The sequence below is a fragment of the Ruditapes philippinarum genome, unplaced genomic scaffold, assembly GCF_026571515.1.
Source record: "Ruditapes philippinarum isolate M1 unplaced genomic scaffold, ASM2657151v2 ctg1266_1_1_1_1, whole genome shotgun sequence".
Classification (NCBI taxonomy): domain Eukaryota; kingdom Metazoa; phylum Mollusca; class Bivalvia; order Venerida; family Veneridae; genus Ruditapes; species Ruditapes philippinarum.
Genome location: NW_026851704.1, coordinates 118,090 through 142,983, shown reverse-complemented (window position 1 = coordinate 142,983; position 24,894 = coordinate 118,090). Strand labels below are relative to the sequence as shown.

At 34.5% G+C, this 24,894-nt stretch overlaps 1 protein-coding gene across 1 annotated transcript in view; it reads left to right on the top strand.

The window, feature by feature from the left end:
* Positions 1–23,681, top strand: part of LOC132737723 (ATP-dependent RNA helicase DDX42-like) — a 36,359-nt gene extending 12,678 nt beyond the window's left edge. The window contains exons 15-22 of the mRNA XM_060725061.1: positions 530–623; positions 1,128–1,208; positions 1,917–2,018; positions 3,466–3,567; positions 3,926–4,050; positions 4,465–4,578; positions 20,004–20,111; positions 20,751–23,681. Of these exons, the coding sequence (XP_060581044.1) occupies positions 530–623; positions 1,128–1,208; positions 1,917–2,018; positions 3,466–3,567; positions 3,926–4,050; positions 4,465–4,578; positions 20,004–20,111; positions 20,751–20,891 (867 nt within the window). The 3' untranslated portion in view covers positions 20,892–23,681. The remainder of the gene's footprint in view (positions 1–529; positions 624–1,127; positions 1,209–1,916; positions 2,019–3,465; positions 3,568–3,925; positions 4,051–4,464; positions 4,579–20,003; positions 20,112–20,750) is intronic.
* The last annotated feature ends 1,213 nt before the right edge of the window (positions 23,682–24,894 follow it).

Here is a 24,894-nt window from a genome sequence, read left to right as displayed (position 1 = left end):
AAAAGCAGCAAAAATTTTTGTCACTGATTTTGAATTACTGCTATTAAGAAAAAAACTGTTTCTTTGAAGAAAACCGCAGCAGAAAGTGCATTGTCATGTATTAGATATATTGGAAAATTTGGTTAAAGCCTGCCTACATGCCAATTTTATTATAGATTGTTAAAGTGTCTTTTATAACACAGAAGTCTTGAGTTTGAATCCTGTAAGGAACTTTGGATTCTTTCATATGAGCAAGCTATCCAGCTAGCTTACAGAACGTCAACGGTTCTACTTAGTTGCCGGCTCATACCTGAAATTATGCACAGAATGACACCTGAGGTCTTCCACCACAAGTAAAGCTGGGAAGTTTTCATATGATATAAGCTATACAGAGTTGGTGTGACTTTAAACCCAACCTAAAAAATAAACACACACAGTCATACAAAAAACGAAACAAACTGTTATCATATTATCATGTCGTACTATCATGTTAAGTTTGGTTGTAGTCATGTCTGCTGCTTTTAACATTGCATGCTTATATATATATCAGGCTAATGAAGATGTTACGCAGATTGTTGAGGTTTTACCCCCTGGTCCTGCCAAGTGGACATGGTTGGTCAAACGTCTAGTAGAAATGACCACATGTAAGTATAAAAACATGCATTCATTCAAAATCAATCTGGTCAATATATAAGAAAACACTAAGTAATTCTGCTGACTGGTCTAGTAAATAAATATTTTATAATATCCAAGTAACGTAATTGTATAGATTGCAGAGATACATGTAGATGTAATACATTGTATTATACAATTGGTACAATGGACCTTTCAAGTGATAATAGGTTTAGGCAAATTTACAGACTGGTTATCCATTTGCTACACTGGGATAATATATAGTCACTTCTTGATCCATTTTACATAAAAGAACACATGGCATTGTTTGTGATACTGTTTGTAAGCAGTTGACCTGGCCATGAATAAAAAAGGCAGGGCTTAACTTTTCACTGTACTACTGTATTACATCACATCAAATTTTTATTACACTAAGTGTAATATCGTATTATTGAAGGGTTTTATTACACTCATTCTGTGGTTCTTGTCAAAAAAATCATTTTGTATTTTGCATCTTGATTTTCTTTGTTTTGCAGTAGGAAGTGTTCTTATATTTGTAACAAGAAAACTCAACTCGGAAGAACTTGCAACAAATCTCAAAAGTCGTGACTTTAAAGGTGAGTTATTCACTAACCATATGTTGTTATACATTGACACCTGATAAAACAGTTTTAAAGATTGTTACAATTGTCTCTGCTTATTTCAAAACCAAAATCATAAAAAAACTGAATCATTTCAGAAAGAATGTATAACTGTTGAAAATGACATACATTTTCATGTAATAGGCAATTTTAAACTGGCAGAATTTCTAATATACTTGTCAAGCTTTCTAATTGGAACTTTTATAACTTTAGTAATTTTATGTGTTATGATATGAAAATGCTTTCAAACAATGTGCCTCTCATGGCTGTAGATTTGATCCATATCAGCATATTGGATTCTTCATGCGTGAAAATTATCCAGCTGGCTTTAAGGAAGTCAGTGCTTCTACTGAAGTGTCTGTTTGTGCCTGAAATAATGTACAGCATACAGAGGGGCACCTGAGGTCTTCCTCCACCAGTAAAGCTGGAAAATTGCCATATGACCTATACTGTATTGGTGCGACATCATCAGTTTAGAGATTGATCAAACTGCACAGATTTGCAAAATTAGTTAGTCTGTTTGATAGAAGATTTATGGCCAAATATGTAGATAAACATATAGAAAAATCAGCCCATATTTTTGCACAAAATCTGCAAAACTCTTGTAAAAATTCTTGGTTTTTTTTTTGTTTATTTGGGGCATGTTGTTAATAGCTATTGCTTGTGATTCTGGGATATTTTCAGTTGGCCTAATGCATGGTGACATGAGTCAGATGGAAAGAAATGAAGTTATCACAGCTTTTAAGAAAAAAGAATTTCCCATACTAGTAGCTACTGATGTTGCAGGTTTGTACAAACATAGTTTTGATTCCTTTTGCCCCTTCTGAAGTAGTTAAGTATAGTTGTGATTTCTTTTGCCCATCAGAAGATGTTAATTTTATATATTTGTCTGTTTGTTGTACCAGTTGATGATTTTATATATATATATATATAACAATCTAGAGAAAGAGTGAAACCTCAGAAGTATTTAATCACAACAAAATTACATGAAAATTGCGGACTTCGTTTGATTGAGTACATGAGGGATAATGAATAAGTGCAACATTCCTTACGCCCCCTAGCACTGACTTGTGCCATATGCAATTTTCATCACTTAAAAGTGCTTTTATTTATTATATACCTATAAATTTATCTGGTGAAATACAGTGATTTTCGACTGTAAATATTAAAATCTGTATCTGTCATCAATCCTTTGTATTCGCTGACTAGCCTGTTTTATATGTGAACAAAATTACTTGTGTGTATCATGTCCATACATTTTTGTTTTTCATTTTTGTTTTTTGTGGAACCTTAGTATGAATATTGATTGCATAATGTTGTATACCCTCTCATCTTATAGGCTTGCGAGAGTACAACTTTACACGATCAACACATGTAATACAAAAAAAAAATCAAAATAGGGCATTCATGTATCCAACTCAGTGGTTTCAAATAGATATTTGTTGTAGAATTAAAACTATAATTTTGCACATTGTAGAAAAATTCAGAATAAATATTCAGAAGATATTTGCCTATCAGTATAAAAGCATTGTAAAACTGTTGCCAGGCGACATAGAAGCATGATTTAAAGACTGGATGATATGAGTTTATGTTGAACAGCCCAAAAACAAAAGAATAGATGTAGTTTAAAATCATTTATTTAAATGAAACTATGTATTATATTTACTAATAGAATCAGGTTATAATTATTTTGTGCTTTTATCTACATTCATGTTCACAAATGTTTGTTAAAGAAACTTCACTGAGGTCCAAAAGCCTAAAAATATACAATATTAATTCCTCACAAAGATCAGCTGGAACATTTAAAACAGAAAGATATGCAAAAGATAATGAAAAAATATATTTGAAAGCTAATTGATAATTGTACTTTTTTGCTATTCTTAGCCTGAGTGAAAAGCATTGCAATGCTTTTCAATTTCGGGTCATTTTCCACAAATAGAATAATTATTCCAGGAAACAGAGTGAGCAATTTTAGAAAAATAGAGTGAGCGTATAATTTGAAATTTTGCACACAAGTAATTGATCTAGACCCACATGAAATAGAACATCAATCTCAAACACATGAAAAAGTTATTTCCAGTCCTGTCATGTCAAAAATTCGCAGTGGACTCCCTTTAAAGGTAGGTTTCTTAGTAACAAATAATGAAAATGTTTTCAGACTTAAACAATGACTTTATGGTAATATGATATCTGTTTTGTACAATACACTGAGGTTTTCTTTTCTCTTTTTCAGCTAGAGGATTAGATATTCCATCTATAAAAACTGTAGTGAACTATGACGTTGCCAGGGATATTGACACTCACACTCACAGAGTTGGTAGAACTGGTCGTGCAGGTAATCTTTTAATTAACATCATTGGCTTTGTGGCCTGAAATAAGAGATAATGGTGAATGATACATTAAAATTGGTGAAAATGGTAAAAAACACATACTGATTAGGGGAAATGGTAAATTGCACAAATAGTTATAATGATTGGGAAAAAATGGTGAATTACAAATAATGATTATGGAATATGGTGATTTACACACAAAAAAATCATACTGATTGGGGAAATTGGTAAATTACATTTAATGTATAATGGGGAAATGGTGAATTACACATAAAGATTAGGAAAAATGGTGAATTACACATAATGATTGGGAAAATGATTGGGAAAAATGGAAATAACTATTCAGATTGATTTATGTTGTAGGAGAGAAAGGTTTTGCCTTTACACTGATCACAGAGAAAGATAAAGAGTTTGCAGGTGCCCTGGTGAGAAATCTTGAAGCAGCCAATCAGCATGTACCTCAACCTCTCCTTGACCTTGCTTTACAGGTACATAATAATAATAATGATTTATAAATACACATACTTCCAACTTGATAAATTGATGTTATTAAAATGAAATCAAGTCTTGTTTCAAAATACTTACTACATAATATTGATTATTGATGTTTTGATAGATTACAAATTTCAGATGATTTTACAGACTTATTGTAGAAAAACTAGAGTACTTGTTTATTTTTTCAAGTGAAATTTATGCTGAATAACATTATAATGAACAATAATTTCATTAAAAGCTCTTATCCTTTACAGTCTTGTAAATTTTCTTACATATTTAATTGGACTGTGGCCATGTGTGCAAGGCTGATAGAGTCAAACTACTTACCCCTCTCTGGTGTGGGTTCGGTTTTTTTCTTTACACATATATAAATATTTTCAAGGTTGTTATGCTGTTTAATTTTTCAGTGTCCAAGATTTAGACAAACTAGATTTAAAAATCAAGGTCGTGGAAAGAAACCATTGGCTGTAATAGGGGCTTCTTCTGGACAGAAAGAACGACCAGGACTTGGTGCAGAATCTGTAAGTAAACAATTAGGCAATTGTTTGAAGGGGGAATGAACTTCTAATTTATATATGCAGCAGGTTAACTGTGATCTGGCACATTTCTTTAACAGAAATGTAATATCTATAGATCAGATGCTTGAAATCTTTGCAATTACAAAATGTATTAAGAAAATTAATGAAATTGCAATTTTTAGCTCGACTATTCGATAAGAATAAGTAGAGCTATTGTAGTCACCCGAACATCGGCGTTGGCGTCGGCGTAACCACTTATTAGCTCGACTATTCGATAAGAATAAGTAGAGCTATTGCAGTCACCCGAGCGTCGGCGTCGGCGTAACCACTTATGTTAAAGTTTTTGTAATAGTTCAAATATTTTCAAAGTCCATTGACATATGGCTTTGAAACTTTGCACACTTGTTCACCATCATGACCCCAACCTGTAGACAGGAGGAGGTAACTCTATCAAGCATTTTGACAGAATTATGCCCCTTTTTCGACTTAGAATTTACGTTAAAGTTTTTGTAATAGTTCAAATATTTTCAAAGTCCATTAACATATGGCTTTGAAACTTTGCACACTTGTTCACCATCATGACCCCAACCTGTAGACAGGAGGAGGTAACTCTATCAAGCATTTTGACAGAATTATGCCCCTTTTTCGACTTAGAATTTACGTTAAAGTTTTTGTAATAGTTCAAATATTTTCAAAGTCCATAGACATATGGCTTTGAAACTTTGCACACTTGTTCAACATCATGACCCCAACCTGTAGACAGCAGGAGGTAACTCTATTAAGCATTTTGACAGAATTATGCCCCTTTTTCGACTTAGAATTTACGTTAAAGTTTTTGTAATAGTTCAAATATTTTCAAAGTCCATTGACATATGGCTTTGAAACTTTGCACACTTGTTCAACATCATGACCCCAACCTGTAAACAGGAGGAGGTAACTCTATCAAGCATTTTGACAGAATTATGCCCCTTTTTCGACTTAGAATTTACGTTAAAGTTTTTGTAATAGTTCAAATATTTTCAAAGTCCATTGACATATGGCTTTGAAACTTTGCACACTTGTTCACCATCATGACCCCAACCTGTAAACAGAAGGAGGTAACTGTATCAGGCATTTTTTTTACTATCAAGCACTAAGAATAGTCGAGCATGCTGTCCTACCGACAGCTCTTGTGTTAAAGTTTTTGTAATAGTTTAAATATTTCCAAAGTCCATTGGCATATGGCTTTGAAACTTTTCACACTTGTTCACCATCATTACCCCAACATGTAGGCAGGAGGAGGTAACTCTATCAAGCATTTTGACAGAATTATGCCCCTTTTTCCACTTAGAATTTACGTTAAAGTTTTTGTAATACCTCAAATATTTTCAAAGTCCATTGACATATGGCTTTGAAACTTTGCACACTTGTTCACCATCATGACCCCCACCTGTAGACAGGAGGAGGTAACTCTATCAAGCATTTTGACAGAATTATGCCCCTTTTTCGACTTAGAATTTATGTTAAAGTTTTTGTAATACCTCAAATATTTTCAAAGTCCATTGACATATGGCTTTGAAACTTTGCACACTTGTTCACCATCATGACCCCAAACTGTAGACAGGAGGTGGTAACTCTATCAAGCATTTTGACAGATTTATGCCCCTTTTTCGACTTAGAATTTATGTTAAAATTTTTGTAATACCTCAAATATTTTCAAAGTTCATTGACATATGGCTTTGAAACTTTGCACACTTGTTCACCATCATGACCCCAACATGTAGACAGGAGGAGGTAACTCTATCAAGCATTTTGACAGAATTATGCCCCTTTTTCAACTTAGAATTTACCTCAAATATTTTCAAAATTGATTGACATAAGGCTTTGAAACATGTTGAAATTTTATACTCTTTTTGAGAGTATAATAGGACTTTCTCCAAGGCCTATAACTGTAATATGGATTTAAAGAACAATTTTGCCTTTTTCTTTACTTAGAAAATTTTACCTTTTAATCAAGGCTTTTTAGCTCACCTGTCACAAAGTGACAGGGTGAGCTTTTGTGATCGCTTTTCGTCCGGCGTCCGTCCGTCGTCCGTCCGTCGTCCGTCCGTCCGTAAACTTTTGCTTTAAATGACATCTCCTCATAAACCACTGAGCCAATTTCATCCAAATTTCACAGGAATGTTCCTTTGGTGGTCACCTTTAAAAATTGTTCAAAGAATTTAATTCCATGCAGAACTCTGGTTGCCATGGCAACCAAAAGAAAAAAACTTTAAATATCTTCTTTTAAAAAACCATAAGAGCTAGAGCTTAGATATTTGGCATGAAACATCTTCTAGTGAGTGTCTACCAAGTTTGTTCAAATAAAAGACCTGGGGTCAAAATTGGCCCCGCCCCTGGGGGTCATTGATTTTCCCTATATGCATATAGTAAAAACTTAAAAAATCTTCTTTGAAAGAACCGTAAGAGCTAGAGCTTAGATATTTGGCATGAAACATCTTCTAGTGAATGTCTACCAAGTTTGTTCAAATAAAAGCCCTGGGGTCAAAATTGGCCCTGACCCAGGGGGTCATTGATTTTCCCAATATGCATATAGTAAAAACTTAAAAAATCTTCTTTTAAAGAACCCAAAGAGCTAGAGCTAAGATATTAAGCATGAAACATCTTCTAGTGAGTGTCTACCAAGTTTGTTCAAATTAAAGCCCTGGGGTCAAAATTGGCCCCGCCCCGGGGGTCATTGATTTTCCTTATATGTGTATAGCAAAAACTTAAAAATCTTCTTTGAATAAACCCAAATAGCTAGAGTTTAGATATTAAGCATGAAACATCTTCTAGTGAGTGTCTACCAAGTTTGTTCAATTAAAATCCCTGGGGTTAAATTTGGCCCCGCCCCAGGTGGTCTTTGATTTTCCCTTTATGCATATAGTAAAAAATTAAAAAATCTTCTTTTAAAGAACCACAAGAGCTAGAGCTAGGATATTTAGCGTGAAACATCTTCTATTGAGTGTCTACCAAGTTTGTTCAAATAAAAGCCCTAGGGTCAAAATTGGCCCCGCCCCAGGGGGTCATTGATTTTCCCTATATGCATATCGTAAAAACAAAACAAATTCTTCTTTTAAAGAACTCAAAGAGCTAGACCTAAGATATTTAGCATGAAACATGTTCTAATGGGTGTCTACCAAGTATGTTCAAATAAAAGCCCTGGGGTCAAAACTGGCCCCGCCCGGGGGGGGGGGGGGGGGTCAATGATTTTCCTTATATGTGTATAGCAAAAACTTAAAAATCTTCTTTGGAAAAACCCAAATAGCTAGAGTTTAGATATTAAGCATGAAACATCTTTTAGTAAATATCTACAAAGTTTGTTCAAATAAACACCCGGGGGTCAAAACTGGCCCTGCCCCAGGGGTGACATTGTTTTTAACTATATGTGTATAGTAAAAACTTTAAAAATCTTCTTTTAAAAAAGCCAATGAGCTAGAACTTAGATGTTTAGCATGAAACATCTTCTTATGGGTGTCTACCAAGTCTGTTCAAATAAACAAATAAAAGCCCTTGGGTAAAAATTGGCCCGGGGGTGGGGGGCCTATATACAGGTGAGCGACCTCAGGGCCATCATGGCCCTCTTGTTTTACTATCAAGCACTAGAATAGTCGAGCGTTGCTGTCCTACCGACAGCTCTTGTTTATTTCATTTGTTGATTATAATTAATTCAATAAAGAGACAGTTTGTGGAATATTTGTAGTACTGGTATGTTTTTATGCCCCCGGGCATATAGTGATTGAACCGTCCGTCCGTCCGTCTGTCTGTCCGTATGAGGTTAACCTAGAACGGCAAGTTGGATTTTTCTTAAGTTCTACCTGTACCAATGGCTTCTAAGTTTACACACTTACTAATCAATACAAAGTACACAATCTGGGCAAGTTTCATAACTCTGGCTTTCATATTTACCAAGTTATTGCCCTTTTCAGCACTTAGAAAATGAATAATGGTTAACCTAAAACGGCAAGTTGGAAATATCTTAAGTTCTATCTATACTAATGGCTTTATAATTTCCACACTTACTTATCAATACAAAGCACATGATATTGCCAAGTTATATAACTGTGTCATCCATATTTCCCAGTTATTTCCCTTTTTTCACTTTGAAAATAGGGCCTTGTCTGGTTAACCTATTTCGGCAAGTTGGATTTATCTTAAATTTCTCCTAATTGCTTAATTTCTTTACTGATATCTTTCATATTTAGTAGGTGGATACCTTTGATGGTCCTCTAATTTTTTTTAGAGTAAGCGGTCTCTAGGGTCAAGGTCAAGGTCACTGGTTTAAAAAATAAATATAAACCTTTTTGCTCATACAGCCTTTATTTTTTAGTTGATGTCTTAGTTTAATACAAACACCTCCTTCTTTGGGTGTAGTATGGGGTCATTTGGGTCAAGGTCAATGTTACCAATGTCAAGGTCACCAATGTTAAAAATAGATTTTTACATTTTTACAGGTGTATTGACCTTATTCTATAGACAGATGTTATTTATAATTGATAGAAACATAAACTTTGATGGAGTTAGTGGTCAGTTGGGTCAAGGTCACCAGTGCTAAAAATAGATTTTTACACAATTGCTCATACAGCCTTTATTAAGTGACAGATAAATTTTATATTTGGTAGGAAGATAACTTGCATGGTATTCATCCTTTTGATTGGGGTAGGGATCAGTGGGTCAAGGTCACTTGTGCTAAAAAATAGATTTTTTACACTTTTGCCCATACAGCTTTGATTATTGACAGTTGTTATATTTGGTAGGAAGATAACTTGCATGGTATTCTTCCTTTGGATGGAGTTAGGCGTCAGTTGGGTCAAGGTCACAAGTGCTAAAAAATAGATTTTTTACACTTTTGCCCATACAGCCTTTATTTATTGACAGATGTATTTCGTATTTGGTAGGAAGGTAACTTACATGGATAGAGTTAGGGGTCAGGTTTGGTCAAGGTCACCAGTGCTCAAAATAGATTTTTACACTTTTGCCATACAGCCTTTTTTAGCTCGACTATTCGATAAGAATAAGTACAGCTATTGCAGTCACCCAAGCGTCGGCGTCAGTGTCGGTGTCTGCGTCGGCGTAACCACTTATGTTAAAGTTTTTGTTAATAGTTCAAATATTTTCAAAGTCCATTGACATATGGCTTTGAAACTTTGCACACTTGTTCACCATCATGACCCCAACCTGTAGACAGGAGGAGGTAACTCTATCAAGCATTTTTGACAGAATTATTGCCCCTTTTTCAACTTAGAATTTATGTTTAAAAGTTTTTGTAATACCTTAAATATTTCAAAGTCCATTGACATATGGCTTTGAAACTTTGCCACACTTGTTTCACCATCATGACCCCAACCTGTAGAACAGGAGGAGGTAACTCTATCAAAGCATTTTGACAGAATTATGGCCCCTTTTTTTTCGACTTAGAATTTATGTTAAAGTTTTTGTAATACCTCAAATAGTTTTCAAAAAGTCCATTGACATATGGCTTTGAAACTTTGCACACTTGTTCACCATCAGACCCCAAACTGTAGACAGGAGGTGGTAACTCTATCAAGCATTTTGACAGATTTATGCCCCTTTTTCGACTTTAGAATTTTATGTTTAAAATTTTTGTAATACCTCAAATATTTTCAAAGTTCATTGACATATGGCTTTGAAACTTTGCACACTTGTTCACCATCATGACCCCAACATGTAGACAGGAGGAGGTAACTCTATCAAGCATTTTTGACAGAATTATGCCCTTTTTTCAACTTAGAATTTACCTCAAATATTTTCAAAAATTGATTGACAATAAGGGCTTTTTGAAACATGTTTGTAATGTCTGCTATAACCATAGTTACTGGACCAAGCATGGGTTTAGGAGATTAAACAACGCAAGCCGTCTGGTTACTAAATCATTTACTAATGATAATAACATGAGGTGGATTGCCCAGGTGAATTTAGGCGGGGCTTATCAAGCTAGTGGCTAATACTAGCTGACCAATAGCGAGTCAATATATTTACATCCGCCTTTTTCTAGAAGAATAACATGCGAGTAAGTTTTAAAAAGTTCGATGAACTCAAAATCCCTGAAATAAAAGCATTATAATCATGAACATTAATCTAGCATTTCATTTGTAAATAATAGTGGTCATTTATCTAAGACCCCAAGAAGTTTTCAAGCATTAAAGTATTAGACATTTTGTAAAACAGTCTCAAGAAATTAATGCTTACACTGATTAATCTTAATGTTTTCTCTAGCAAAAGTTTTGAATTTGATAGCATTTATGCTTTTTTAATTTAAAGAATTTTCTTTTCCGGGAAACTTTTTATTAATTTTTTTTTTAAAATGGTTAGTCGTAGGGTTTCATTTTTTTTCATTAAAGTTTGACATTTACTCATTTGGGGTTTTGGGAAGTTGTTTGGTTCTTGCTTTTTTATTTTTTTTCCTTGTTTCCCCGTATTGCCCAAAATAACAATTTTATTTTTAAATTTTTTTCCTTTTTGGGAGTCTTTTTTCCCTTTTGATGTTTTTTTAAAAAAACCTTTTTCTGTCCAATTTTTATATTTAAATCCGAGTATTTCCCTCCCTGTCTGCGTATTTCTTCAGTTTTTTTTTGAAATAGCCCCATTTTCTTATTTTTGTGTCATTTTTTTCTTTCAAAGTGGGGGAAAGTTTTTTCCCTTTATTGTTCTTTTTGAATAATGGGGAAATGCAGGTGGGGATCCTTTTGGATACATGGGGGGTTTTCGATATGCCCATAAAAAATTTTTAGTTTTTCTTTTCGCCAGTTTTTCTTTCCTTTTTTTTAGCAGTCTTTAACGCATTTTGCTTTTTTTTTGTTAAAATTTCAAACCAACCCCGTGCTTTTTGATAAAAAAGGCGAAACCCGGGGTTGGTGTTTTATTCCTTTTGAAAGGAAGAAGTTTGTGTTTTTCTTGAGTTTTACCATTTTTTTGGTGCATTTTTCCGTTTTAATAAAACTGACGGAAGTCCATGTGGGGCAAATTTTTTCAAAAAAGTTTTTGGGGATGATACATTTTTGAAGTGTTTGATTTCTGATTTCAATTTCTGGATAACGAGATTTAGTAACTAAAACCCTACAAAAATATTCTCCCCCGGGGGAAGGGTCCTTTTAAATCCTCCCAAACGGTTTGCCGGGTGTTTCGGGAATTTTCGGTTGGTTTTGATGGGAAAAGTTGTTTGTGGGGGGGTTTGAGACAAGCTGGCACTGAAAGAAAACTTTAAATCAGCATTTCAATTTCTTTGCCCAATGCCAGGCAAAAACTTTTTCTCTTGGGCATTTGCTTTTTTTTCACTATCCCTTTGGGATGTTTTTTCATGTGCGTTTGTAATCCCTTTTTCCCTAAGTCCCTTTTGGAATTAAAATTTCCCTTTTTTTCCCCGTAACACAATTTTAATTATGCCCGACATTCATTGCGTAACTTGTAAAAAATTTTTAAAATCTTGTTTTTTTTTCGGCCTTTTTATCATGCTGAAGCACTTGATAAGTTTTTAAAATAAAATTTGCCCTTTGAGGGGACTCTTTATCAATTTGATCTAAGTCATTCCCATTGGCCCCCGGCCCAATTTTCGCACACAAAAACCATTAACCTTCGGGATATTAAAATTTTCTCACTTTTTTCTTACTATACGTTGAACCTTTGAGAGGATGTCACTGGGTTTAATGCTCCTGATTGAAATTCGATGTTGAATTTGTAACTTTGTAGTCAAAATGCATTCTTTTCTAGTCTAGCTGGAGGTTTGTGTGTTTGGCTTAAAATGTTGGGGACTAGCCGTTTAAATGGTCCTGTAATTACTTTAAAGGTTTTAATCCATAACAAGATAAGTGGAAACTTTTTTCTATCCCCCAAGTTACTGCAAGCATTCTCTTTTCATTTTGACGTAAACCCTTTTCAACATCCATTTAGTGTTTCTGCTTGCATATGCTACAGGTCTTAAATGTCCATCATTTTTTTTTGAAACCAAAATTGCACCCAAACCATATCGCGAGCCATCGACCATTAGAGTTTTGTCTCAGCTTCTGGGTTGGTAGAAAGCCATGACACTTCACTTTTATCAGTGATTTAATTGTTCAAAATTGCAGATTGTTGTTCTTTTTCCCAGTCAAATGGAACATTTTTTCTTGTTAGTTTTCTGATAGGTTCCGAAATTGTTGCCGAAAAAATTGGGAAGAAATTTCGAGCAGTAGTTTTAGCAGTCCTAAGAAAGATTTAACTTCTTTCACATTTTTTGGTGGTGTTGTATTTAGCACTGCCTTTATTTTGTCATCATGTGGCATGAGTCCATCAGCTGTGAGGGTGTTGACCCATAAATGTGGATGGTTGTCTTGCAGGGGGGAAAAAAGTTTTCAAAAACCCCATTTACTTTTTGTTTTTCAAGAGGGTTTTAGGGTTTTTTTGTCTCTCGGGGTTTTAAAGGGGGCATTGTAGAACTTTACGCAATGTGGGCATCAATGTTGTTCTTTTGTTGTGCCCATATTACCAAAATATCATCCGAAATTTTTTTTGCAGTTCGGTATGTCTTGAAAGTGTATGCTTGTATTATACGTTGGTAGAAACTTCTGAAGCACAGGGGAAATTCCAAACATAAGTCGGCGATAAAGCGATATATTCTCGTTTCGTGACAATGTTGTTAATTTTCTTGACTGTGGTTCGAGCTCTATCTGGTGATCACCCCATGTTTTAGATCTAGTTTAAAGAATTTGGCTTTCCACTTAAGTTCCAGTGTTCGTCAATTGTGATTTGAAAAAACCGTTCAAACGTTCATGCTGTGCTTGTCTCATGTCTACACAAATTCAATTGGCTTTTCGGAATCTATGAACGTGGTCACCTTCAACTTTTCTATGACGTCGAATCTAGTAGTTGTTTTATTTTTCACTGACTTGCTGTCGCCATTTTGAAAGGTATTCTTGCGATTTGGCTGTGCAATGGGCCCTTAACATCTTTGTTGACATGTAGCTGTAGCTGGAAATCTTTGAAGTTTTTCCCAATCCTTGAAATCTGTCACTGAACTCCGATAAATATTATCCATGTTTTTTTTGATTTGTTTTCACATTGTTTATGCAGAATTTAAGTAATCCTAGATCAAACTGCAGTTGCTGTCCTAATAGTGGTGTACATTCTTTATCAATGATATGAAATTTTATTTTTGTTTCCTTTTCATTTAATTTCATTTTCATTTCTGCAATTCCAAGAACTTTCAAAGGTATTTTTTGAGCATAAGGGGAGATCTTTGAATGACATTTGTGGGAGTGATGTTGATTTTGTTTTCAACTTTTTCAAAGGTTGCGCGATCTAGGCAGTTAACACTAGCTCCAGAATCTATGAGCAACTTACATTTAATTTCCTTCTATTTCAACTTGCACATATGGTGACTGACATTTTTGAATTTATGTTTGAATACACATTCATCTTGTTGTACATTTACATTTTCTTGATGATCATTTACGTAATGCACGTGGCTTTTTTGAGGATTTGCACATGTTTGCATAATGTCCAAGCTTGTTGCATTTACGACACGTAATATTACGAGATTTAAGACATTCGTGACCAGAATGACCTTTTCCTCCGCAACGGTAGCAGCTCTTGAATTGTGTCGGTTTTGGGCTGGTCTGGCTCTTGGCTGGTACTGCTTCCGCTGTCTAGTTGGTTTGTGTTAACATGATTTACATCATCTTGATAGGTATAATCTAATTTTGTTGGTTTCTTTGTAGACTGTTGTTATTTCATTGGCATGCAAGTTTGCAAGTTTTCTGTTGTGCGGGCAATATGTTGAATTTTTTCTAATGTTAGGTCTTGTTCGCGTAGAAATCTGATCTTTAATTCTTTTTGAGGTACAATGTTCTATAATTTGATCGCGAAATCATGTCGTCTGCTGTATTTCTGGAAAATCACAAGATACTGAGAGTTTTTGAGTCTTTACAATATAATCGTCTACAGTTTCCTCTGAGTGTTGTTTTTCCTGTCTAAATCTATGTCTTTCATATGCTATGTTTTTCCTTGGATTAAAGTAATGAGTTAAATCCCTGACTGTTTGACTATAAGAATTGTCTTGACGGATTGATGTCTCATATATGTCTTGTAATTCCTCTCCTCCCAGATGTAATAGGAGAGCTTTTTTTCTTTCGTCTTTTGTTATTCCGGCTGCATGTATATAATATTCAAAACGTTTGATGTAATTGTCCCATGAACTGGATAAGTTGGTAGTTTGTCCAATAACTTTGAAAGGCTGTGGCGTTGGCAGTTCAAAAGATGCCATCTTAAATAATTTAAAAAAATCCCTTGGGTTCTTTTGGGGAAAAACCACAATAACTTTATCACTTTAACTTATTATTAACAAAACCTTAGAATTAATTAAAAATAGTGAAAAGTATTAACCAAAACATCCTCGTCGCCAAAAGTAATGTCTGCTATAAAAATAGTTACTGGGCCCAAACATGGGTAGAGAGATTAAACAACGCAGCCCTCTGGTTACTTTAAAACTATTTACTAAAAATAATACATAGAGGGGATGCCAGGGAATTTTGGCGGGGGGTTATCAGCTAGTGGCTAAAAACTAGCTGAAACCCAATTTGCGAGTCAAATATTAAAAATGTTTTAAATTTTATACTTTTTTTTGAGATATAATAGGACTTTCTCCCAAAGGCCCATAACTGTAATAATTTGGGTTTTAAAAACCCAAATTTTCCTTTTTCTTTACTTAGAAAATTTTTTCCTTTTTAATTTTAAGGCTTTTTTTACTATCAAGCACTAAGAATAGTCGAGCGTTGCTGTCCTACCGACAGCTCTTGTTTATTTCATTTGTTGATTATAATTAATTCAATAAAGAGACAGTTTGTGGAATATTTGTAGTACTGGTATGTTTTTATGCCCCCGGGCATATAGTGATTGAACCGTCCGTCCGTCTGTCTGTCTGTCCGTATGAGGTTAACCTAGAACGGCAAGTTGGATTTTTCTTAAGTTCTACCTGTACCAATGGCTTCTAAGTTTACACACTTACTAATCAATACAAAAGTACACAATCTGGGCAAGTTTCATAACTCTGGCTTTCATATTTACCAAGTTATTGCCCTTTTCAGCACTTTAGAAAATGAATAATGGTTAACCTAAACGGGCAAGTTGGAAATATCTTAAGTTCTATCTATACTAATGGCTTATAATTTCCACACTTACTTATCAATACAAAGCACATGATATTGCCAAGTTATATAACTGTGTCATCCATATTTCCCAGTTATTTCCCTTTTTTCACTTTGAAAATAGGGCCTTGTCTGGTTAACCTATTTCGCCAAGTTGGATTTATCTTAAATTTCTCCTAATTGCTTAATTTCTTTACTGATATCTTTCATATTTAGTAGGTGGATACCTTTGATGGTCCTCTAATTTTTTTTTAGAGTAAGCGGTCTCTAGGGTCAAGGTCAAGGTCACACTGGTTTAAAAAATAAATATAAACCTTTTTGCTCATACAGCCTTTATTTTTTAGTTGATGTCTTAGTTTAATACAAACACCTCCTTCTTTGGGTGTAGTATGGGGTCATTTGGGTCAAGGTCAATGTTACCAATGTCAAGGTCACCAATGTTAAAAATAGATTTTTACATTTTTACAGGTGTATTGACCTTATTCTATAGACAGATGTTATTATACCCCCACCACAAAATGTGGGGGGGGCTATAATGGATTCGCTTTGTCGCGTCGGTCGGTCGGTCGGTCAGTCGGTCGGTCGGTCCGTCCGTCCGTCTCCATTTTCGTGTCCGCTCTATAACTCCTATACCACTTGAAGGATTTTCTTCAAACTTGGCTCAAATGTTCACCTCAGCAAGGGGATGTGCAGAACCCATGTTGCCCATGTGTCAGCTCAAGGTCAAGGTCACAATTGAAGGTCAAATATCAAACACAATCATATATAAGACAGTATGTTGTGTCCGCTCTGTAGGTCCTACAATAATTGAAAGATTTTCTTCAAACTTGGCTAAAATGTTCACCTCAACAAGGGGATGTGCAGAACTCATGTTGCCCATGTGTCATTTTAAGGTCAAGGTCACAATTGAAGGTCAAATATCAAACAATCAAATATTACACAATATGTCGTGTCCGCTCTGTAAGTCCTACACTAATTGAAAGTTTTTCCTCAAACTTGGTTCAAATGTTCATTTTAACAATGGGATGTGCAGAACCCATGTTGTCCATGTGTCAGCTCAAGGTCAAGGTCACAATTGAAGGTCAAATATAAAACAATCAAATATTACACAGTATGTCGTGTCCGCTCTGTAAGTCCTACACTTATTGAAAGATTTTCTTCAAACTTGGCTCAAATGTTCACCTCAACAAGGTTATGTGCAGAACCCATGTCACTCTTTTGCCGGCTTAAGGTCAAGGTCACACTTGAAGGTCAAAAATTGACTGAGAAAATGTTCTTTAATTTTAACATATATCTGAATATTTCTGAATCTAGGAAAGGTATTTGCTTGAAACTTAAAATATAAATGAAGTGTCACAATTAAGATATGCTGGTCAAGTTTCATAACTCTGTATTGCATTTTAACAAAGTTATGCCCCTTTTTAATCTTCAAATTTACATACAATCACATATTAGACAATATGTTGTGTCCGCTCTATAAATCCTATACTAATGAAAGAATTTTCTTCAAACTTTTCTCAAATGTTCACCTAAACAAGGTTATGTGCAGAATCCATGTCACCTTTGTGCAGGCTAAAGGTCAAGGTCAGACTTGAAGGTCAAAAATTGACTTAGAAAATGTTCTTAGATTAAAACATGTTCTTGAATATTTCGGAAACTAGCATAGGTATTTGCTTGAAACTTAAAAGATATATGAGGTGTCACATTTACGATATGCAGGTCAAGTTTCATAACTCTGTATTGCATTTTGACAAAGTTATGCCCCTTTTTAAGTTTAAATTTACATACAATCAATACTAGACAATATGTTGTGTCCGCTCTATAAATTCTATACTAATGGAAGGATTTTCTTCAAACTTTACTCAAATGTTCACTCCAATTGGGCGATGTGCAAAACCCATCATACCTTTGTGCCAGCTGAAGGTCAAGGCCACACTTGAAGGTCAAAAATTGACTTATAAAAAGTTTAGTATATTGGGAAAATGAAAGGTTATTTGTAACTGTTTCAAACATGATTTGATAATAGATATTTTTACTATTACCTGTACAATTAGTCTTTTTTCACCAGAGATAATTTCTTTTTTATGTATTTGTGCCACTTCAGTTATTCCCTTAACCACCTTTCCAAGTGGTCTTCTGTCAAGGACATTGGTGGGGGTATGAATCGCATTCAGCGATAGTTCTAGTTTATAATTGATAGAAACATAAACTTTGATGGAGTTAGTGGTCAGTTGGGTCAAGGTCACCAGTGCTAAAAATAGATTTTTACACAATTGCTCATACAGCCTTTATTAAGTGACAGATAAATTTTATATTTGGTAGGAAGATAACTTGCATGGTATTCATCCTTTTGATTGGGGTAGGGATCAGTGGGTCAAGGTCACTTGTGCTAAAAATAGATTTTTACACTTTTGCCCATACAGCTTTGATTTATTGACAGTTGTTATATTTGGTAGGAAGATAACTTGCATGGTATTCTTCCTTTGGATGGAGTAAGGGGTCAGTTGGGTCAAGGTCACAAGTGCTAAAAATAGATTTTTACACTTTTGCCCATACAGCCTTTATTTATTGACAGATGTATTTCGTATTTGGTAGGAAGGTAACTTACATGGATAGAGTTAGGGGTCAGTTTGGTCAAGGTCACCAGTGCTCAAAATAGATTTTTGCACTTTTGCCCATACAGCCTTTTTTAGCTCGACTATTCGATAAGAATAAGTAGAGCTATTGCAGTCACCCGAGCGTCGGCGTCAGTGTCGGTGTCTGCGTCGGCGTAACCACTTATGTTAAAGTTTTTGTAATAGTTCAAATATTTTCAAAGTCCATTGACATATGGCTTTGAAACTTTGCACACTTGTTCACCATCATGACCCCAACCTGTAGACAGGAGGAGGTAACTCTATCAAGCATTTTGACAGAATTATGCCCCTTTTTCAACTTAGAATTTACGTTAAAGTTTTTGTAATAGTTCAAATATTTTCAAAGTCCATTGACATATGGCTTTGAAACTTTGCACACTTGTTCACCATCATGACCCCAACTGTAGACGGGAGGTGGTAACTCTATCAAGCATTTTGACAGAATTATGCCCCTTTTTTTCGACTTAGAATTTATGTTAAAGTTTTTGTAATACCTTAAATATTTTCCAAGTCCATTGACATATGGCTTTGAAACTTTGCACACTTGTTCACCATCATGACCCCAACTTGTAGACAGGAGGAGGTAACTCTATCAAGCATTTTGACAGAATTATGCCCCTTTTTTTGACTTAGAATTTATGTTAAAGTTTTTGTAATACCTCAAATATTTTCAAAGTCCATTGACATATGGCTTTGAAACTTTGCACACTTGTTCACCATCATTACCCCAACCTGTAAACAGGAGGAGGTAACTGTATCAAGCATTTTTTTTTTACTATCAAGCACTAAGAATAGTCGAGCGTTGCTGTCCTAACGACAGCTCTTGTTTTAATGACAGATGTATTTCGTATTTGGTAGGAAGATAACTTGCATGAAGTTGAATATTTTTCAACTTCACAAGTCAGAGCAATGACTTGGCAACTTATGTTTTTCTCAATTACAAAATGCCATGACTTTGTCAAGCTATAAAACTTGTGTTTACAATTTTTTGGTGATTTTTCTGTCCATAACTGAGTGAATGGGTAAACATTTACGAAGTATTGCTACTGACAAGAATCTGAGCCGGGGGCATTTGTGTTTAACAAACACGTTCTTGTTTATAAAATGTATTAGATGAATATCTGACACTGTTCAAAAAGTAACCCATAACTAGTTTGAAAATTTTTGATAGTTGAAGTAAAAGTTTTATAAAATTTAATTTGAACATCAACAACAACAGAATCAATTCAGGAGTTGAAGACTACTTTTTCTTATTTGTTGCTTTTTTGCATCATTTACTTCTAATGATATAAATTTGAAATTTTCCTCAATTTCATTAGCATTGTGAGCTCAACTGATAGTGTTTCTTTTTTCTTTTGTATTAGTAGTTAATTTTCTGAATCTAGAAATAAGTTGAAGAAAAAAAACCCAGATACAGTCAGATCAACTGCCAAATTAATAAATTTTAAAGAAGAAATTTTTGGATTGCGTTTTGGCAAAATTATAATTTATTGCCATTTGGAAAGGGTTCATTAACTATCTGAGGTAAAACACTAATGATTTGTGCTTTCTGATTGCTGAAAGTTTAAGACGAGGTTTATCTAAATCCATTGAGCATGAATATGATTAACCATAACATTATGTTTGATTCACACAGAGTACAAGGGTACAAGATTCCACAAGTTTTACATCATTTAGAGCAAGCTCGGCTCTAGGTAGAGGTCCACAGACAGACAGAATGTCAGCAATGAAAACAGCTTTTGCAGTAAGTTAAATATTGTTATATCTTATATAACAATGTTTATACATTTATTTAAATGCTCATTACATACCAAGTATTATTATTTCTCAAAAGCTTTTTATTTTTGGTGACTCGTAATTGTGTCTGATAATGCACTCCTTGGCAATATAACTGAACCATCCTCTCCTACGTTTTCGGTTTGGCAATAAGTGAAGTTTTAGTCATAATATTAAAGACATAATGTTATGTTACTTTTTATCATAAATCATTGCACTTTAATGGCTACATCCCGAGGTAAGGTAAGAAATCTTGAATCCTGAGACAGGTAATGACTATGGTTTTGTCTATCTTCAGTTTTGACTGGGTAGTTTAGTTCTTTCCACTGGGCCTCCTGAGGGCCTCAGTCAGTTTCGATTTTTTGAATGGACCTACTCAGTTCCCCCTAAGGTTCAATGTCTAGACTGGACTTCCTTCATTAAGTTCTCTATATTGGTCTTGCCGTACAATACAGGATGAATGAGAAGTGTTTCATACCTCATCTTCACATATATCAAGAAATTAGGATTATCAATGATATAAAATAGTTTTTATTATATAAAACATTGTTTGCTCAATGCAATGTTGTATGGTATATTCATTATCTATTTATTTATATTTTACTAGGCACAGTATAAAACAAACTTTGTAGCAGCAGTGGATTCAGCTCCAAAAACTATACCTACAGGAATTCACGAGCCAGAAAACCCTAATCCATTACCCCACCATTCTCACAACAAGAAACGGAAAAAATCAAGATGGGATTGAAACAATAATATTAGTTTAAGTGTTAAATAAATTGCTTCAAGTTATGCGGCGCAAAGGATTCAGACAGTTTTGATAATGCTGCACTAAACAATTAAGTGTTTTGAGATGCAAAACTACACAATTAAGAACTTAGAGATGCAGCACTAATGAGAAGCAAAACTAAACAATTAGGAGTTTTTTAGATGCAGGACTGAACAGTTATTTCTTTGGATGCAGCCCTAAACAATTAGAGTTTTGAGATAAAAAACTAAACAATTAAAGAGTTTTGAGATGCAGCACTTAACAATTAAGTGTTTTTGGATGCAACACTTAACAAGAGTTATGAGATGAAATACTTAAAAATTCAGAGTTTTTAGATGCTGCATTAAACAAGAGCTATGAGATGCAAAACTAAACAAATATGAGTTTTGCATTGAAGCACTCAACAGTTAAATGTTTTCAGATGCAGCATGAAACAATAAATAGTTTTAGAATTAAGTGAATTACAACTTTGTTTCAAAGGTTTGATGACATATATGGCTAGACTTGTTGATTAAGCTGGTCTAGCTGGATTGTTTAAATGTTGCTCAATGTTTGGTAAGAAATAGCGTGGAAATAAGAGAATGAACATTGTTTATGTTGTTATATATGAAAGACAAAGGTGTTTCCTGGTATGACAATGTTGAGTGCATATAGTGTGAAATCTAAGATTGTTTTACAAATGAATTGGTAAAAACAGGAATCTGTGTATGAAAATGTATTTACTTATCTGTGAAGGGGTAATAAAATGTTGCCTAATTATTCAGTGGATATCCAGATTTCCTTGAGAATTCTTTGAGCTGACACAGGGACTAATTATAGTTGATTTATGTAGTGCTATTCTTACTGTTCTTACTGTACTGTGACCAGATTGATGAGTGGTTTCTTGTCTGTGTAGATAGATATGAGCCGCGTTGTGACAAAACCAACATAGTGCGTTTTCGACCAGCATGGATCCAGATCATCCTGCACATCCGCGCAGTCTGATCAGGATCCATGCTGTTCGCTGTCAGTTTCTCCACTTGTAATAGAGTTGGTAAGCGAACAGCATGGATCCTGATCAGACTGCGTGGATGCTGGCCGCAAACCCACTATGTTGGTTTTGTTGTGACGCGGCTCATATTTTATTGGTATATTTGCTCTGTCAAAGCTTCTCTTTGGCACATGGTGCTGTGACCTTTTGTTTGTGAAACTAGATGGAAAATTTTCATGCATGTATTGCTTCCAGAAATACTTGCTGATTAAAGATTTTAAAGTTTTATTCTACTATAATTTTCAAACATTTGCAAAGATATATTGTTTGTGGATTAGTAGATTTAATAGCAGGGTTGTATGTTAATTTATACAGCTAAGTTATTATAACTTGATAGAATATTGTAAGGTATGTCTGGTGAATTGCAGTTAATAGTGATAATGAAGATTTTAATTTTGTTTTGTTCTTTTGCTTACAATTTATTTGTATTTAAAGGCCCATTATGCCTAAGAAATGTTTTTATTTCTATTTCTCAAAAGTTTTTTTTTTTAATTTTGGTTTACTGTTATAGCATCCAAAACGTTACTCATTTACCAACTACCAAAACCTTCTTTTTGATCTCTTTCTTTTTGGCAATAAGTACAGTTATAGTGACTTAGCATTTTGAATGGAAATCAAAATATTACTTTGTATACAGTCAACTACTTTTGTGACAAATTATTTTACATTTATAGCAGGTTTTTAGGTAACAAGCATCTAACATTTTTTGAAACCCATTATTCAAACATTACATGTTTCCAAAGAAATAAATAAAAAAAAAATTCTGAGGCATAAGGTAGCACGCCACAGCTTCGAATGGCCAGGGAGGATTTCTTGGATATAGTGAATATTAAAGTGCATTTGCAGCATGACATTTGTTTTTGTGACATCAAATATGATGGTAGTTTGGTATCAGAATTAATAGACGTATTGCTTGTAGGACATTGACGGCAGGAACTTGAAATTAACTGTGGAGTGCTACCTAATGTGCCTTTAACTGACTGCATAAACACTGGTGTTACAAACTACATGTACATGTATATAAAAATGTTGAATATTTTGAATCATGTCAAGCTCTTTATGTAAAATTGTAACCTTATTAAAATCTTGATATGGACACACAAAAAAAATGTAACATACAAATATGCGTATTCAGACAACCATATCACTTTATTTAGACACGGATTTATATTACAAATAAATCCGTGATTAAGATGATAATGAAATTTTAAACTGTGTAATTAAAAGAAGGACAAATTTGAATTATTTTTAAACTATGAAAGTTACTAGATATATAATTATGTAGTTTGAACTTTTCATCCCAACCCTGTTTTGACTTGTTATTTATTTTGTTTTTTAAAGGGGTTAACACTCCAGTTGACCATTACTTAGTGTCATATTTTTGATAGATAGAACAATGTGTAAATAAATAAATCATTCATAAGTTTAACATTAATTTCACTATAGATATTTCTATACAATAATGATTGTAACATACCCTATATTCATGAGATATTGTTTCTTATCCTGCAATCATAAGTGTGTTTAATTGTATATATTCTAATATTTAGAAATGAAATGATCTTTAAAAATTATTCAGTATGCATTCACTATTTCTGAATTTGATACATTAGACATGTTAGAAAACCCTATCAAAGATAAGGTTAGCTCTGTTGATATGAATGTTAGATTATGATAAATGTTTTTCGATAAATTCATTGTAAAAAAAATCCAGAATAAAAATGAAATAAAGAAATGAATGGTGTTGTTTGTTTTAAATTCGTTGTAGTTAGTGTAGTAAAACTTTGGTCTCTTGTCAGATAATTGCGCATTACATGATAGCTTGTCACAAAAGTCCGCCCGCTAATAGGAGAGCATTGCGTATGTAAACTTGAAACTATGCAAGACCTAATTTCTCACCGTTGCGGGTTTAAATCCTGACTCTTTCATGTGAAATGACCTATACTGTGTCGATGTGACGTAAAACCCAATCAAACAAACAAACTTTCAGGTGAAGAAACTATCCATCAGCTAGGGAACGTTATGGTTTCACTCAGGTCCCCCGTGCGGGCTGAAATGTGCCAAAGGCCCCCGGGTTCCCCCACCGTAAACGGGAAAACTCCCTAGACATATACGTTCTGTGTGACGTAAAATCCAAAACAATCTTCGATAGTCAAGGGCTTTTTCTTCACTGCTGACCGACATCATTAGATTAGTGTCGGTCTCTTCGATGAGAAATTGTTAGTTACCCGGGGGAAAGTCAAGTAGTGGATCGCCCTCCGAGAAATGATGAGATGTGCTATAATCGGCACAAAAAAAGCTGACACCTACAAATAATTGCCGCATAATGTCATGTTGCGTTGTTACTTAACGTGATAGTTTGTGATATAACTGCATGTTAAATGATAATTTTGTTACAAAGCTACACGTTACATGACAGCTTGTCAGAAAGTGCATGTAACATTATTACAAGTCACATAATTGGCTGTTACAGGATTGTCTGGTACATCATAGCTCGTCACATGACGGCTTGTTCTAGAGGTGTACAGCTCTAAATACAAATGAGCCGCGTCATGACAAAACCAACATAGTGGGTTTGCGACCAGCATGGATCCAGACCAGCCTGCGCATCCGCGCAGTCTGATCAGGATCCATGCTGTTCGCTATCAGTTTCTCTACTTGTAATAGGGTTTGTAAGCGAACAGCATGGATCCTGATCAGACTGCGCGGATGCGCAGGCTGGTCTGGATCCATGCTGGTCGCAAACCTATTATGTTGGTTTTGCCATGACGCGGCTCAAATGCATTTTAGATATTGGTTTGCAGCAACCTCAATCGAATGAACCATTACAGAATGGTACCTATTTGAAATCGAGGTATTATAACTCAAACAAGTCAACTCGCGGTCTTGCGTTTTACATGAATTACCATACATTGTAATGACGTAAGTTGCATAGAAACAGAGACACAAATC